At 50.0% G+C, this 17,770-nt stretch overlaps 1 protein-coding gene across 1 annotated transcript; it reads left to right on the forward strand.

Moving 5' to 3' along the window:
- Positions 1 to 3,286: 3,286 nt before the first annotated feature.
- Positions 3,287 to 17,533, forward strand: LOC144144778 (uncharacterized). Its single transcript, XM_077676288.1, has 4 exons — positions 3,287 to 3,520; positions 9,836 to 10,030; positions 15,123 to 15,527; positions 17,094 to 17,533. The coding sequence occupies exons 1-4, from the start codon at positions 3,470 to 3,472 to the stop codon at positions 17,298 to 17,300; spliced, it is 858 nt and encodes a 285-aa protein (XP_077532414.1). The 5' UTR covers positions 3,287 to 3,469; the 3' UTR covers positions 17,301 to 17,533.
- The last annotated feature ends 237 nt before the right edge of the window (positions 17,534 to 17,770 follow it).

Below are 17,770 nucleotides of genomic sequence, written 5' to 3' on the forward strand. Positions count from 1 at the left end.
GTGACCCACCAATGCAAGGCTTCCGGGACAGCGTAGTTTTCGCCTCACCTTCATTTAATTACGGGAAAAACCGGCAGAGCACTTCAGTCTCCGTCGAATTCCACGTTCCGCAGAACTGGTCCTTCGAGCATCATGTTCCAGAGAGGCGACAGGTGCCTAGTAAGAGAGTCGTGCAACTCGGCCCTCCACCCTTCCTCGGACCTAAGAGAGCGCCGAGATCGGAGTCTATCCAGTGGATTTCCAGGAACACGGGGCCCCCGTTGAACGCGCAAACCCGCTACAGGATGGGTAGGACCATGCTACAAGGGCCACCTGCCAGGGCACTGCCACTGTTCAGACAAAAGCAATTGCCCATGTCAAGGTTCCCGGCGCCATCGGTGATGCCGCGCCACGTGCCTACCGCAGGCTTTGATCAAACGGAGAGCTTCTACGTCTCGCGCCGGATGCAACCACTTTGGGTGTTTTACCAACAGCCGTGCTTTTACAAAAAACGTTTTTGCACGCCTGAAAGGACGGACTTTGTCGCCTCTCTAAACGGCGGGTCGCATACAGCAATGCCGTTGTCTTCACCAGGGCCGGCAACTAAGCCTCCCGAAATGTTTCGGGGTGCTTTCATTCCGAACACAGCCAGTACCAATGCCTTATTCCCAAATGGACCAGTCGTGTTTCGGGGCAACTCTCTTGAATTCCCTTCTGGACCCCTTAATAGTGCGACCACAGCGGCCGAGTTGAACCTAAGAATCAACCTGCCACCACTGGAAGCTGTGTCCACCCAAGGAGCTGCTTCCGAGCCGACAAAACCACACGCCACAGGACAATCGGCTGACAATCAAGCACGGCCGGCTAGGTCAATTCAGAGCAAGGAGCATTGTAGGTCGCCCAGCGCTGACGTTTTTTATCCTGTGAGCTACTCCGAACAAAGGCGCACCATTAGCTCCAAGGGGAGTGCAAGTTCAGGGCTACAGATTGAACTTACGAGTGAGAGGAATAGTGCAAATCTAAGGGCGTCTAGATCGACAAACTCGATCATTTCGACGGGAGAGCAGCGCTTACACGAAGAATTTGGGCACAAGTTTCACCAGCCCGCCAGCATTATCCTCTACGCAGTCCTCGGGGTGGTAGCGTTTGTCGCAATCGCGGCGGGTATCACCAGTTACTTAGGTCGTTACGTTGCGTCTTCTCTTTTGTACGACATCACGGACAGCGGGGGTGATATCGTCGGCAGCCACTCGGGGCCACGGGTGTTGAGCCCAACGTTCAAGAAAGGCACCTCGGTATCCCCGAGAAAGGAATGCAGGAACCCCTGGTGCAGCGAGCAGATGGTAGCACTCATTCGCTCTCTCGATGCTAGCGTGCGACCGTGCCAAGACTTCTACGGCCACGTGTGCCCACAGCATCGTGTAAGAAACAGCAAAGCGGCCAAGCTACTGACGCAGCCGACGGAGGAACGTATGATGTCTTTCCTTCAAGGCATCGGCAAGGCTGGCAGGGAAGCGCATGTCGTGAGGGCTTCTGCACGGCTCTGGCAGGACTGCGTCGATCTGGCCAATCTCAAGAGGCTCGGCAATGTTCCGTTACAAGATCTCCTTAACTTGACCGGATTAGGTGGTTGGCCTTACAGAATGGACGATGCTCTCCCAGACGTGTGGGTGGCCGCGGGCAAGTTACAACGCCTCATGGAGCTCGCACCTCTTGTCGAAGTGAACGTACGGGCTGACAACACGTTACGGCTGTCTCACAGCTACCGGAACGGCTCGGTGAGCGCTGACGACGTTCTCACCGCCATGCTGACAATGCGCCAGAATTGGACGTGGCTTCGCCCGCTAGCCGAGGACGTGGCCGCATTATGGTACAAAATGGACGGCCTGCTGCAAAGCCAGGAGCCGCTTGTACCGCACCACCAGCTCAGCGATGCCGACTCGGTGCTTCGGCCCTTTCTCCAGGTGGCCCTAGAGGGTGTCAGACCGGATGCCGGCGTCGTGCGCACTGAGATGGACAACTTGATTGATCCTCTTCTTCAACTCGTAGGCGAGACGAGACCCAATACAGTCCTCAACCTTATCGGGTACCGGATTGTGCGACACGTGGGCCTCTTCATACCGACCGCGGTCAAAGCCGATATCAAATCTGGGGCACTCTATATAAGGTAAGCTTTACTGCCTCCTTTCTGCATCATATGGCCTTCCTGAGGTAACAGACGCTTCCCGATGATAAAAGCTTCATTGCGTTTGTAGACTGCTGTGCTCTGCAACACGTAAAGTAATTATTATCCTGTCTCGCGAATGTCGTCTTTCGAATCTGCTCGAGGCATGGAAACATCTCGCAAGATTGCTCAAAGTCAATGAAGATCAATATCACGCAGCGGAGGAAATAGAAGGAAGCATTGATATTAGTTTTTTGAAGATGCAGAACGAATTAGCACAGATGGCCTCACAAGGTTACAGAACATTGAACACGTAGGGTCTCAAGTTTGGCGGCAGGACGTCTTAGGCAACGTTCCATCACAAGAGGTTTATTTCTGGAAGGAGCGTATACCTACGCTGTAAGATTGTATTTTCTAATGTTTTGCAGTCTCAGAATTAGGTTCAATGTTCAGAGAGTCTGAGAACTTCGCATGACATAAGCTGTTGCAGTTCTCGGCTATGCGGTTCCAGAAACAATTTCTTGGGAACGTGCGCTAACGCGCGGTGCAGGGAACCGTTTGGTTACACCCCAGTTTCCATAGGTCGACGTTTGTTTAGATGTAGTTTGCATAATGCGAGGTTTTTTATGTTGCTCGCTTATAATACTACTATGGGTTTAAGAAGCATGTACTATAATTCCGCAGCTGCCGTATTTTCTTTGGGTGGTTTAGATCATTGCTACTCCTTAAAATCGTTACACCACGGAGGTTTAAGCTTTTCCATAATTGTCTGCTTGCCTTGAATACCCAATTGAATGCGTGTGTATTCAACACAGCCACACGTGATGACGCGCGCACCCACACACGAACCAACGCGTACACGCATGCACATACTCGCACGCATACCGACCGCACGCACTACACGCAAGCGCACGCGCACATGCACACGCACAGACGCCGAGAAAACGATGGAAAAGGTGGAAACAATGTGGCAGACAAGAAACCTTTCTGGCGTGTCCACTTGCTTCTATGCTGCGTTCACGCTTATATTTAAGTGGAACCAGTTGAGCTCCCCTTGAACTTGTGCTGCCCCTTGCGCAGTATGCAGTGTTTCCACCTTTCGTCCAGCTTGTATTCTGGTTATGAGCTGACGAATCCCTCTCTTCCCCTGCGCGTTTCAGGAGGTCCAGCTGCACTCGAGTTGTGCTGGAGGACGCGCTGACGGCAGACGCGGCTGAATACGTCCGCTATGCAGCGCTCCGGAGCCAGCTAGACTTCAGAGCCATACTCTCTGTGGAGAAGCATCTCAAGCGCGTACTTCATGCGAAGCTGGCTGGTCTGGCCTGGATGGACCACCAGACGCGCCAGAGAGCCCAGCAGCGACTTCGGGACATGAAGGTAAGCCAGACCATCCCGAATACTATATCTCACTTTGAGAATGACTCATCCTTGCTGAAAGAACGGACGACCTATTTTGTAGGATGTGTGAGCCCTACCGCAAATGAAAGGACATTGCTTAAAACCTCTTGAATCGAAACACTTTCCCTTATAGAGGCCTAGACCACTTAAAAGCTGTATTTTTAGGTCTATGAGCCGTAAATGTGCTACCGAAAGGAATCCTGGCAACCCTAAGAGTTACCCGCGCAGGAACATACCTTTACGTGTAACTGAGATGGAAAGAGTTACTGAAAGTTCGTCTACAGCTAGCATTACGAAATTTAGCCTTTCCGATTCTTTATGTAATTTCTGAGTCTCGCATTGAAATATACATAGGTGTTTTGTATACCTTTTTTTTTTGTCACAATGAGACACCGAATGACACCACCTTTCAGACTTCAGAAAGCTTAGTGTGAATCTGTGATTTCTTCTGGCAAGTTATAAGTTCGTTTTGGTTACCTCATTATGCAAAACGCTGGCTTTCATACGAGGTAGAAGGGCGTAACCTTCACGAATAACACAACGACAACGAAATAGTGCTAGAAGATTGAAAAATGAACGCTTGTCCAGATGTCGTCTTTCTTGGTAGTGTTTGTGAAAGCGAAAGTGGTGTTATTGGCCGTAAGTTTGGGATTAGTGCGCACCGAAAACTCCCCGCGAGGAATGCTATCGCGTAGGCGTCGTGAAGCTGTCGCAATACCCACTCGACAACGGAAAGACACGTGGTAGCGGCCGCGGCAACTTTTCCTCCATGGCCGTAACACTCGAGAGGAGCGTGCGCATGCGCTCAGTATCGCAGGATTGATCTTCGCGCAGGAGCCCGCGTCGTCGTGCGCATGCGCTTATTCATCATCATCATCATCATCATCACCAGCCTATCGACGCCTACTGCAGGGCAAAGGCCTGTCCCATTATTCTCCAATTACCCCACTTATTATGCGCTTATATCGTACAATATGTCGCGGGGCGTACTTCCACAAGCACGCGCCCGGCTAACCATGAGCACACGACGCAGGGAAACGGGCAACTGAGCCCAAGGCCTTATTTACCTTGAAATATATACATGAACAATCGTGGCAGTGGTGCCCTCTCTCGCTAGCACACACTACGTCAATAGTCGCCGTTGTGCCCTCTGTCTGTACAAGCACACACTACACTATAGACCTTGCGGGCAGCGTCTCCGCTTTCCCGGCATGGTCGGCCGTGGATAGGTCGCATGTCCGCGGAGGAGGCAGCGATCCGAAAGGCAGGGCGGGGTACTGAAACTATGTGTCTATCAATGCTCACCTACAAGAGCTTCGAGATTAAAGTCTTGCGCATGAGTTCAAGCTTGTCTAGATTTTTCCCTCGCTTCAGTTCTTTAAAGCGGCTAGGCAGACAAAATACAAGATTGATTTGTTCGAAAGATTTAGTGTTTTTTAGTGCCCTAAGCGCTTATCCGGCAGGAAACGATGCTTCATTCACTGAGAAATAAAACATTTTTAAGCCGAAATTTCAAATTCTCCCTCTAAATCATGTGTTTTTGTGACGTCGACAATGACGCATCAGAGCAGGGCTTAAAAGCTAAAGATAGGCTGCTAACCAGGGCTGCTACCATCTCATAGACGGCCGTTTGGTTGTCTTGTTTATCGCCTACTTTCACAGTTGGCGCTACAATATCGCTGAAGTGCGGGGTTAGAAAGGCGGGGCTAGAGAGGAAGCTAGGGGTCAGTACGCTGGGGTTTCGATTTATCTTACATGAAAAATGGGCAGGTGGTGGAACAACGGGCTCCAGGACTAATGTATGCAGACGACATTTTGTTGATGGTGGACAACCGGATAAGTATGCAGGGCTTGATGGATATATGTGGTGAAGAAGCGACGCACTTAGGGCTATCCTTTAGCAGAGAAAAATCGGGGATCATGGTCTCTAACAACGAGGCGGAGCACAAAACAGTATCAGTGCAACAATTAGAAATACCATGGGTGAAATAGTATAAATATTTAGGAGTACGGCTGAACGACAGCGAATATTATACACATGCGCATGAGGCTCACCTTAAGACTGAAAGAAGACAGAACGCGGCTATAATGAAGCATAGAGCCCTCTGGGGATACAAAAAATACGAGGTGCTAAGGGGAGTCTGGAAAGGGGTCATAATACCAGGATTAACTTTCGGAAATTCGGTTCTGTGCATGAAACCAGAGACCCAAGCGGGCCTGGATGAGAATCAGAGGGCGGTAGGCAGATTGGCACTAGGGGCCTACAGCAAAACTGCAAACGAAGTAGTACAGGGGGATATGGGCTGGTCGTCTTTCGAGGTGAGGGAGGCGCAGAACAAGATAAAGTTTGAGCAGCGACTTCGTGACATGGAGGAAGAAAAATGGGCCCCTAGGGTGTTTGTACCTGCATATGAGGAGCATGGACACGCGGTATAGACGGAGGACCAGACAGCTGACCAAGTGGTACGGAAAGTCGGTAGGGGAACTTGGGGTGTACACAACAGTTAAAACGCAGGTAAAGGCAGCAGAGACGACAAAGTGGTCACAGAGAACGGAAGCGAAAAAAAAAAAACCCTGGAGACTTACAGGACAGAGAAGTTGTAAATTAAAAAGAAGGGATGCTATGGCAATACTAGAGACAGTGCATTGCACTTCGAGGCACTCAGGCCCGGGCCTGAGGACCCGGGCATACACGGGTGGCTACAGGCAGCAGGATTAAACATGTGCATGCTGCGGCAGTGATAGTGAAACTATAGACCATATTGTCAGGGGCTGCACAGAGAAACGACCACCGCGGGTGACGGAGAAACGACGCTGGCGGAGGCTTTGAGATTTGGGGCGAGGGGGAACCTCAACTTCAAGGCCTTATAGGGGACGAAGAGGCGACTGGAGTGGTGGTGCAAGAAAAGTAGGGAAGAGATGGGTACTCAGGCGGAGTAATCATACGGATGAGAATTTAGAACAGTGAGGAGAGAAAACAAGGGGAAGTGGGAACGATGAGAGTTTAAAATGGGGTGAGGGGGAGATGGGTGGGGAGGAAGCAAATATATTATTTAGCAAGGAGGAGGGCAAGTAAGTGTAATAAAACAGGCAAGTCGGTTTCTGACAACCGACGCCCCGATTCAAAGGGAGAGCCACAAATCATCATCGTCATCAGTATCATCATCATCATCAGTGCCAGTGTTCGCACTTCATCTTTGGCCCGACTTCTATAGCTGCTGTATTTTTTAGGGTTCATATTATTCGTTTCCTAAAACGGAAGCTTTCACTCGACACACATGGTCATGTATGTGACCGTGCCGCTTATATCAGATGGTCATTGTTGTGTCAGTTAGGTACAACGAGTCCGACGGCGGTTTTAGGCAGTGTCAGCCGACAAGATGCCGCGTAACTGCTTCGGTGTTCACATGTTTACCCCTGTATTCTTACTGCTATAAAAAGATTGTGTCCTGCTTAAATAGCTCGTTCGGGAAACTTAAAGCCGTGCCAAATTTCCGTTTGCTTTTGCCGGCCTCAGCCAATCCCACTGCCGGCCATATGACATCATGGATTCTATTGCGGGAAATGAGATAATGGGTCGCATGGCCATTCCCTTTTTTTCGAAATTAACAGACTGTCTGAATGACGTTTATGTTAAAGGTGGTGTCAGTATGATTATAACGAGGCAATCTTTCGAATGAACCGAACTTATGTTTTGTCTATATGGGCCCTTTAAACCTACGTTCCAACTTGCCCTACCATGTTTTGCTGAAGGCACCTTTTCCCTCACTCACCGTCTTAGAGTTTTTGGTAACTGAAACCCGTTTCCTACGATGCAAGCTGTATGATATGCCAAGCTTAGTACACTGAAAGTGCCGCTCTCTTCTTGAAAGGGTAATGGGCCGCATTGTATTCCACATCGGTGGCGGCAATTATGTTCAGAGATCTTGGGAGTTTTTTACAATCTTGCGGACACTCACGCTGCGGAGCGGCGTTTAAGATACCGTTCGTCGAAGCAGGAAACGCTGTGTCCACACTGTTTGATTCTCAGTCTTCCCGAGAAGAAACATTTACATATGAAGTGCGCTTAACGAGGCCCTCCTGAAAGCGCTACGTTACACGAGTGCTGTGCACTCGGAAATACTGTCCATATTATACTGCAGTCGTGCAAAGTAACGTATAATACAGGGCTGATTCCTACGTTTGGTGTATATTATGGTTTGGTCAACATTAATTTCTGTCCCATGCTCCTGGTCTTTCTCCAACATTCCGCGCCACCTGTTAGAAGGCGGGCATGTGAAAGAGCACGGTCAAAACCTCATCGTCATTTTCGTTTCGGGTCCTCTTTCGGTGCATTCAGCCTTTCTTCTAAGATAGCGACATTAGGTGAGAGTTTAAAAGAGCGCGCCCTGTCGTTATGCGAGAGTGCAGTCTTCCTTGAACTACATAAACTGTAATATTTAGGTATTTCGGTCGATCTCTCTATTGTCGCTCGAATAAACAGCGCAACCAAACAACATGTTAATTTAGGCTTGAACAATTGTATATATAAGCAAGACAGTTTAAAAGTGATGAAACTGCCGCCATAGCTCATACATGACCAATTCCTCAGCGCAAAGAAAGCCAGAGGCATATTTGAAGCAGAATATAACTACATACCCGTGAGTGAGAGGTCTAATTATAGTAGCAAAACTCATTAGATTGGTTTTAAGAGCACAGCTGTTAAAGCTTCATCTTGATTTGTTGACGTTAGCAAAGAAACATACAAAAAAAAAATTCCTAGGAGCGAGGCGGCCGGCACGATCTTCGCGCAGTGGTTTTAGCAAAAACACGCCGAGCACATGTGAACGAACGTGGTGAGCCTTGTGAGAAGCGTCCGGCGTCGTCCTGGCTTGCGGGGGGGGAGGGGGGGCTTGCGCCGCGTGAGGAGCTCACATCTTCGTCATCGTCGTCTTCAGCGCGGCGGACGCGTGGGCCGCTGGAGGCTACAGGGCAGCCCCAGTGGAGTCGGAGGCTTTTGTTTCGCCTACGTGGGGTTCTTGGTCGGTTGAGCTTGAATTCCGAGGCGGGGTTGTTGAGACGGGGAAGCATTGGGTGGGTCGCAGGAGGGCGACGTACGAGGGCTTGACTTTGCCCTCGGCGCCGATGTCTTGGCTGCCGTTAATGTCGAAGGTGACCGCATGGGGTTGGTGCTCGCCGCAGAAAGAACCTGCATAAACTTGCTCTTTCTGCTCCCTCTCTCCTAAGATCCGCCATCAGACTCAAGTCGACGCTCGACTCTACTGTATCTACATCTTTGCACCACTAATGCAAGCTGCGCCATTTTTTACAATACCAAATGAAGAAATAACTCGTTAAAAGTGGTGAAGACGATGGGCGAGGTGAAAGAAACACTAAAGAAGGGTGTAACCTTGAGCGGCTGCAGGCGCAACAAAAAGGAGAAGGTCCCAACAGGGGTCCGGGGAGCTTCACGAACGAAGAAAAAATCCACTTCATTGGGCGAAACTTTATTCCATCCGTCATAAGAAGAGTTACAGGGGAACGACATAAAGTGAGCCGTTAGGAGAAGAGGACACGAAACATGGTTTGTGGCCGGGGGGGGGGGGGGGGGGCGGCGGCACAAGATATCGTGTTTGCGCTACAGTTGCGGCGAAGAGAGCAAATACGTGGAATGTGGATAGTTTTGCGGTTTTTTTTTTATATGAAGAGGTTTCAGCGTACTGCCGATCTGTATTATTTTGGGTATCACATTACGTGGGTCATGTGCAGCTTTCCCGCTCATGGCAGTCCTTTCAACAGTGATTACTGTGTAATTTTTTAGCGAAATGAAAAGTTCTTTCGCACAGCTAATATTTGGGGTGAATGCTTGCATTGTGCACAGTTTCAAGTCGCGCACGTTCCGCGACTAGATTCCTGAGCCATGGAAACTATCCCATAGAAATGCATGGGGAGTAAGATTTGACAGCGAATTACACAAAAAATATTCAGAAATCTGGAAAGTTCTTTTAGTGTTTTCATCTTCACGTTGACTTCTGGCTTTTTGCCACATATCACTTTCCTAAAGTGGTTTTGCTATAGGTTCCTGAGAGGTTGGAATTTTGAGCGAGAAAGCTGGGTATGGGAAGTACGAGTATCCTTTGATGGATCAGTTAAAAATATGCAGCTCCAACAATTCTCTTTTGCTGGTGCAATGGACACTGTCCTTCATCAACCAATTTGACCGCATGGGCTTCGGCAACGCGTTTCGTTACCAGGAACTATTGATGCAGTGACGCTTGGAACTGCGATAAGAGAGTGAGCCCGTATTTCTCTTAGGTGCGCTTCTCTGACGACCGCAACGAAGGCAGCAGCGGGAGGACGCCGGTGCGCCTACCAGAGGCACTGCCGTCGCAAGCACTGGCAACCTATCAGCGATTCCGTGAGGCCCGCTTCCGAAGTCGCATGCTCCGCGTCGACGCCGTGCAGGATAACAGGACCGACCCGGACTGCACCCATGACGGCGGAAACAATGTAAGGCTTCTGTATTTGTCTGCAGTGAACCAGAGCAAATGCGCTATAGCAGAGTTTGTGTTGTGTGTTGCAACCGAGAAAAGCCTTGTGATGGCCACCAATTGAGGCACTTATCCAATTCGGATTGATAGAAAATTCGGTATGAAAAAAAAAAAGGAGTTAGGAAATTACACGACCCGGGCTGTTAAATGAACTGCCGAATTTCTAAGTAAGTTGATATTTAGGCATGTGGTTTAGCCTGCGCGATGGTGGCACTGAAGCCTCTGTCATGTTACGAATTTCGTCTGCCGAGTTGGACACCGATGCAAGCCGTCTTCGCTTGCGCTGATACGCCACTCTCAAAGCTACCGTAAAATGTTCGGAGATCAAGTCCACGCAGTCTCCTGATTCCTTCACGTTGTACTAAAAATTGCGCGCTCTGCAATCAACTGCACCTGTCTCAGCCTGCCGAACATGAATTAAGCAGACTATATACCATGTAAGCGTACTCTGGTTCAAGATGCAATATGATTTAGATCTGTTATAACAATTGGAATACATGATTATTTCTTTATTGAGTGCGCAGTCACCGAAATCTATGCGGTTCGTGCTGTGCATTTCGCACACCTGAGTGCAATTTGCCTTTATTGGTTTTTGCAGTGTCGGTGGCCTTCAGTTTAAACTGTGGTAATTCCCAATGCAACAAAATTTAACGCCGAAAATGTCAGATACCTTGAATTTTGCCAGAAATGACATCAATAACCACAATTTTGTTGCAAAAAAGTTTCCTCAACTCCAAGATACGTCCACCGAATTTCGTCAAAAATTAAACGCCATAGACACGCGACCGTTACTAAAACGCTCTTCTTGTTCTCATTATTTAGGACTAAAAAGGCGTGAAGGTAACTTTTTGGTCGTAACTTTGTGCGGAGACACCCGCGGTACACAAGCAAGTTTGACATTGTTTAATTACACAAACGTGCGGTGTTCAAACAAGAAAGACTAAAAGTCAGTGCATTACCCCTCTGTGAAAGTGTATGACCATCCGTGGTGTTTGTGGGTTGCCGTGCTAAGAAGGTTGAGGTCCCTGAGAAACCACAACGTAATAAGTACCACACAAGTGGCACCAAATCGGTTGGTCGCAACTCCCGACCAAAGAGCGCCGTCTCTCCGGGGATGTAGTTCAACGGGATTGGAGCCAAGTGGACGCGTTGCGTTTTTCGCCTCGCGGTATTCGTGGTCTTCACTGTGTTATATTCGGGAAGGCACCCCCGAACCGGGCTCCATCGCCTCCGGCCGGAGCCCGGTCCCGCCAAAGTTGCTCCCTTGGTGATGAAGGCAAGAAGCCCAAGGCAACTTTAACGTGTTTGCTGCATGGCGAAAGATGGGCCGAAGCAACACAGGAACAATACAGATTCGAGCCATCTCACAGGATGACTCGACAGGGCAGCCGCATTATTTCGCTGGTGCAAAATGAATGAATCTACCCACCGAGACTGTGGACTTTATACACGGAAGTTGTAATCACTGCGGCGCTTTCCCAGTGGTTTTGTGCACGCAGTCCGAAACCAGTATAGGCACACACAACACTCTTTCCCGAGTTCATAAGTAGTGGCGCACGTTGAGCCTGAGGGAGGGGGAGAGGAAATCTCGGCGATCACCGTCCGCTTCAGCGGTCCTTGTTTAAATAAGAAGAACAGTTTGTTTTGTATTTTGCAACTGCCGCGGCTCGAGCCATCGCTGGCAGGGCCTGTGTTAACATGTTCGCAGAAGGCGGGCTTTCCGCCAGACACATATGCACTACGCGAAGCGTACAGCAGGCGCGAACATGGTAGTGGCGCGCTGAATCGTTACAACGGGCCATTTCGTTCAATCGTTTTTGTCAGAACCGACAGCCACACTTAAACTAGGCAATGGACAATCCCCAATCCTTCACCTTCGGAACCGGGGCGCCCCCAAAGGTTCGATCTTATCTTCCATAGTGTTTAATAAAGGTCTGATTCCTCTAGCTACGGCATCCACCAAGATCGCCCCTCCACAGTAGTTTGTACGCCGGCGACATTACAGTTTGGGTAACTCATGGCAGTGAGGCCCACATAGAATCCACCGTTCAAACCGCTGCGCACCTCCTACACAACTTCGCCCAGTCGGCAAGCCTATACTGTGCCCGTGAAAAGTCCCACGTACTCCTCCAAAGCCCACGCCGCCGGGATGCCCCTTGGCCTCCCCCCATAGAAATACACATAAATGACCAGCGAATAACACCTACGCCAACCCTCACCAAAGTCGGACTGACCCCACAGCAAAATCGAGGCAACTCTTCCACAATACAAACACTCAGCCGACACGCGGCACAAATAGCAGAAATCATCCGCCAGGGTCACGGCCCCGCCAGGAAAGACAGATTACCACTCCCTACAGCTCTTTTCACATCACACCTCACGTACTCTCTACCTTACTTATCACTCACAAAACGGAACTCAACAAGTTTGAAGCCTTACAGCGCAGGGTATACAGAGCAGCACTTCTTCCTCCCAACACCTCCATGATCCGCCTTCTCTCAACTGGCACCTTTAACACCATCCCCAAGCTCCTCTAAGCACAGCGCCTTAGCCAAATCACTCCTCTATCTGCAACCATCACAGGTTCGATCCTCTTACACCAACTCAACCTCACTGCTCCAACCCCCCTCTCTCAACTTTACCATATACCCCTATCCCACCATGAAAACCTTGAAACCCCCCCCCCCCTTTCCCGCCGCATGCATCCTATCCACCACGCATCCCGACGGGGGGCACGCGCCTTGCCACGCTTACGCCGATTCCCCCATCTCCTGACTCCATTTCCCTGGACGCCGCAGAATACAGACTGCGAAAAGCTTTCGCGGCCGCTATTATAACAGGAGAGAGACCGATCCCAGCAGCGGCAGCCACCATCCGCACAGCCCACCCCACGAGGCTGAGGAAGCGGCAATAGCGCCAGCCATAACACACTAACCGCCCCCATCACCCATATTCTGCGATTCTAAGACGGCTGTACGAAATTTCGAGCAGGGACACATCTCCTTCTCTGCTCGCAACTTCTTCTATACTGACCTCCTCCCGACCAAACCACAAAACTCCACTGGAGCCCCGGACACGTTGGGTTTGGCGGTGCGGAAACGGCTCACCTGGCTGCTCGAGGATTGATTTACCGAGCACCAGAAGTAGACGTCTCGCAAAACGGCGCACAAAATCACCGCGAACCCTTGCTTACCTGTAATGATCTTACCACACACTACCGCGTACAGCGGCTAGAACTACCTCCCCCTCACACGTCTCTCCCTCCACCCTCATACAGATTATGGCGACAATTACGAACCAATTCCCTCCTTACCAGACACGGCCTACACCACATCTATCCCACATTATCTCCCCACCAAAACTGCCCGGCATGTAGCACTCGAGATACCAGGATACACGCCATTTTGGGAATGCCCCCATTTACCCCCTCTGCGTTTACCCAATCCTCCCACTACCTGGCTGGCGGTGACCGGGACCTCCTTACCCGAGCTAGACAACCTGACCACCACTAGGGCTCAAGGTTACCTGGCGCGCCTTCTGCACCTAAGGGACCCTGGCCAGGACTGAGCCTGTCCAGAAATAAAAGTTTCTCTCTCTCTCACTCTCACCCCTGGCGACCGAGGCCCAACTTTTCCCGGTGGTCTGCTTACCCCGCGTTCGCTAATTTTTACCCTTGAAGCCGGCGTCACTGTGCAACAGACAATGTGGGAAAGCCAGTTTACAAATGGACCAAAATCCTCCTAGAGTGAGCTTCACTTCTAAGGAAAAATGCATTGCAGGGAAGGCATTCTGCCTGGATCAATATACGCTATCATGTATTAAAATGAAGCGCCGAAGGTGAACAGGCCACTGAAGAAGGCCACTGCGTACAGCGCTTAAGGAGAACACGTGTGGTCTGCCACGGCACCTGCGGGAAACAGACCGACCCGGGAGTATGGATACCGAGCGCTTTTTCTTCTGCTACTAAAGCAAAAAAGTCGGTTTGGCCTCCTGGAGTGCAGCGCCGCGCCTAGGCAGCGCAGAAGCCCTATGGCTCCGCTGCTTTCACCCTTTGACGTCATTCATCCGCGCATTAAAATTGAGTTTAAGCATCTAACCTCGCTCACTCTGCAAGTTCCGGCTTCTTCACCTCACTGACCACTCGTTTTCCCGTCAAAGGACTAAAACGGAGATAGCGCACAAGAAAGTGATACCAACTGTTCAGAAAAAAATACCAAGCTTTGTGTGCGTTTCCTGGCTCGGGGTTCCTGATGCATGCTTTGTAAATCCATCGGTTCACGTCAAACCATGATTTGTGTTATTTGTACTCCCGCCAAGAAACGTAAGGTGAAGGTTTCACCATCATCGTTTTGGGTCACGTATTCACACCATTTCCCTTTGAGGAATAATGGACGGTACGTGGACCGTGTTCGACAGTCCCAGCCCCGCCGTGCCAAGAACTCGTTCATGTCCTCCCGAATGGGTACTAGGACAGGAGGCCTTTCCTACCGCTCCTTAAGATGGTGTACCTTAGCGCCCCGACTTTTCCAAATTCCAGAACTGCCTGGCGCTGCTGCTGCTGCTGCCGCTCGTGTGAGCAATGCTGCTGATGTTCAAGCGGCGAGGACCACACCACTGGTGCTGGTAGCTTCGACACAGCGCCGCTCGGTGGAAAAGGGTAGACCGGGTCGACATTGCTCCATTTCACTTTCACCTGGCCACGAGTCCTTATTCGCTTACTCATGGGCGATTGCACGTAACATGAAGCTCGTAGAAATTAACTTACTAGTGGTTTAAACCTAACTTGTTCTGTCAAATGACACAACCAATCATTCTATCAAGTGTCATGATGCGACTAGTGTTTGCTTTGCGTACCCTTAGCAGCGGTCAAAAGGAATCTCTTCGAATTCCTTTTACGCGCGGTAATGATGTCATGTGCCATACTAAAGCCCTGATTTGAACATTGCATTGGAGCTTGAAGTTGGACTCATGAGTGCAAAGCTTCGTTACTTCACCCCCTGTTTCTCATAGAGCTATTAGCAGTCCAGGACCCATTGGTATCTCATTTGCAGGTGCTGCATCTGCGGTTGTCGTCGGCATTGGAGGGGCGTGACCCACGGAATCCGCTGTGGCCCGTGCTACAGGCGGCGCGGCTGGCACCTATACTGTCGCGGTGCATGCTACGCGTGCTTCTGCCGCCTGTGTCACCACCTCCGCGCAAGACCCAAAGCCGAGGCAACCACGTGGCACCTAGCGCCGGGTTTAAACGTTATCTCGCATGCCTGCGCGCTCAGGACACCCGCGGGACGTCGGCGTCAACTGGTAGCGGACGGCGTATGCTCGGGGCAATTTACAGCGCCGCCCTCGAACCAGCCAGGAGAGCATATGACGAGTACGTGGTGCGCCTCGCGCGTAAGACACCGCTGGAACAGCTCATGGGGAGACGCGTTCCACGCGCTTCGCTGGAGTGGAACCAGGTGAGCGTACCTCGTACTCCGCCGTCTGTGCAGTGCGCGCTGGCCCTTCGTCAATATATGATCGTGGTCCCAGCGCCGGAAGCAGGTGCAAAGAAATGATTGGGATCATCACGTTTAGTAGTGTCCATTCAGGGTTCTGTTTGACTGCAGGTCCCACGGTGCAGTAAATTACAGAGACGAAACATTCCGACATGCTCACTTAAACCAAATGGCAGCGATGGAGCCCAGGCCTCGGGCTCCTGTAGAACAATGAGACGGCATTCCTTGAAGCAAGACGGAGGTAGCGCTTAGATACCGTAATAGGCCTGTGCTTATATTTTGGTTTGCGCAATGTACGGTCACATTTTCTTATGATACCTTTAAATATATAGAGATTTTCTTGAAGGACGTCACGTGAACGATTATGAGTAGAAGGCGTCACCTAATGCACTTTCAGGAAAATGGTTCATGAAGAGCAACTGTAGTCCAGGTCACGAATCTTTATAGAGCAGCTCCTTCTTAATTTACTTTTTTAGTCAAGCGGGTAAAACAAAACGGTTGGAACATAATACTGAATCCCATTTAAGGCGGCGTCTGCTAACATGCAAGGCAGTGTGGCTTCGGCAATTCGGTATACTATGAGGCCACTGGAAAGCGCGAAGTGCTGACGAGGCCTGAGCGAACGGACATCACAATGCGCTTAGCGCCTTCCGGTCGCTGTTAACTCCGTTGGAAGTGTGCGCTTTGCATTACCATCAAAACGACAGGGGCGGTTCACATCGGCCGCTTTGCAGGTTTGATTTCAGTGCGCTAAGTCACGCACACTTTCATAGTGGCCTGCATAGCATATTTGTGACACAGCCTTCGGTCTACGAGACGGTCTACGAGAGACGGTCGAAAGTGCGTTGACTGTGAGAAAGTGCGTTGACTGTGTGACTACGAGAAATGTACGCTTCTAGTCCGGTCTCTGTCGGTGCAAAGCTCTATCTCGGGAGAGAACATTCAGCATCCTTGACACTCTGTTATAATAGATAAGGTATATGCAACCAGCCAGTGATACAACTCTCCAGTTTATTAATGTAGCTTGTGAAATTGTTCCCTTTCAGGGAAGTTAAGTTATTATTCCAGGCTCCTAAACCAGGAAGGATCTGAAAGATAGTCCTATCGACCACAAGCTCATTTTATAACCTTATGTTCATCAAGCTGATTTTGATCTTCTAAAAGACGCTGCTGCGGGTCAAGTTTCGGTGAGAGAAATTTTTCTTACAGATATTTTTTGTCTGCTCTTCTCAAGTTAGTTCAAGGGATGCTAGACGTGCAAATCAGGACACTGATACTGAATCCTTTTTCTGTACTAACAACTAGCGCAGAGCTGCACTAGCAGCTCTCGGGCAAAAGTGAGTCCGTGAAGACGGATTTTTCGTAACGGCGGGCAATCAGCAATTCCTCGCTACGAATATCGTGTCAACGACTGAATCTGTATGTTTTTGGAACAACTCGAACAGCATTCGAAGGCGATCATTTTCCATTGTTTTTCATGTTTGTCTGTGAAGGCAGCGGCTGACGGAATGTTTTCGCGCGCCGCAGACGTTCTACGTTGCGTACGCTCGGTCCATGTGCAAGAGCCGGCACCGCCATGGGCTCAAGGAGCCCCAGCTTCCGCCGAGGGAGCTCGTGAACGGACCGCTTTCCAATGACCGGGGATTCCACAAGGCGTTTCACTGTCTTCGTGGGGAACCGATGCGACCAGACCCCACCTGTCGCTTCTGGGACGACAGCCCCAATGACACATAACATTTCTTCTGTTCCCTTGTGTCCGTGATTATAGTAGCATGAAACTGGCAAGACACTTCACAATGTTCCGTATTCCCCAATGTATTACATCTTATACAATACTACAAATTACAAAGACTTTTAGTTAAATCTGAATTGGCCCCCTGATAAAACACGTCGTCTTCCTGCGGAAGCTTGCCGCAGCGTTTTGCAGTTGTGGGCTAGGATTACTGCTGTTAAGGAAAACATGCACACCACGCTTATGCATTAAACCAGTTTAGTTGCTTGACTCTGATTGAATAAATTTTACGGACTGATCTGACTCCATGTGCGACGGTGTACCAGAGGAAGGATATGCTCAATCCACGGGATCTCCTGGGTGTGGCCGGCCGTCCGGACCCGTCTCGCCAAATCAAACTGGGAGCCGGACTCAAAGCTGGTACAAAATATTGTTGTGGAGAAAAAGAGACAAAGCCCTCAATAATCCATAA

The sequence above is a fragment of the Haemaphysalis longicornis genome, unplaced genomic scaffold (assembly GCF_048455015.1).
Source record: "Haemaphysalis longicornis isolate Haplotype H1 unplaced genomic scaffold, Haemaphysalis longicornis Haplotype H1 scaffold_7, whole genome shotgun sequence".
Classification (NCBI taxonomy): Eukaryota; Metazoa; Arthropoda; class Arachnida; order Ixodida; family Ixodidae; genus Haemaphysalis; species Haemaphysalis longicornis.

Bases quoted from the DNA above. Each gene is read 5' to 3' on its own strand.
- LOC144144778 (XM_077676288.1), top strand. From the start codon at position 3,470: ATGGACCACCAGACGCGCCAGAGAGCCCAGCAGCGACTTCGGGACATG. The intron at 10,031-15,122 runs GTAAGGCTTCTG...TCTCATTTGCAG, and splicing joins CCCATGACGGCGGAAACAAT to GTGCTGCATCTGCGGTTGTC. The intron at 15,528-17,093 runs GTGAGCGTACCT...CGCGCGCCGCAG, and splicing joins CTTCGCTGGAGTGGAACCAG to ACGTTCTACGTTGCGTACGC.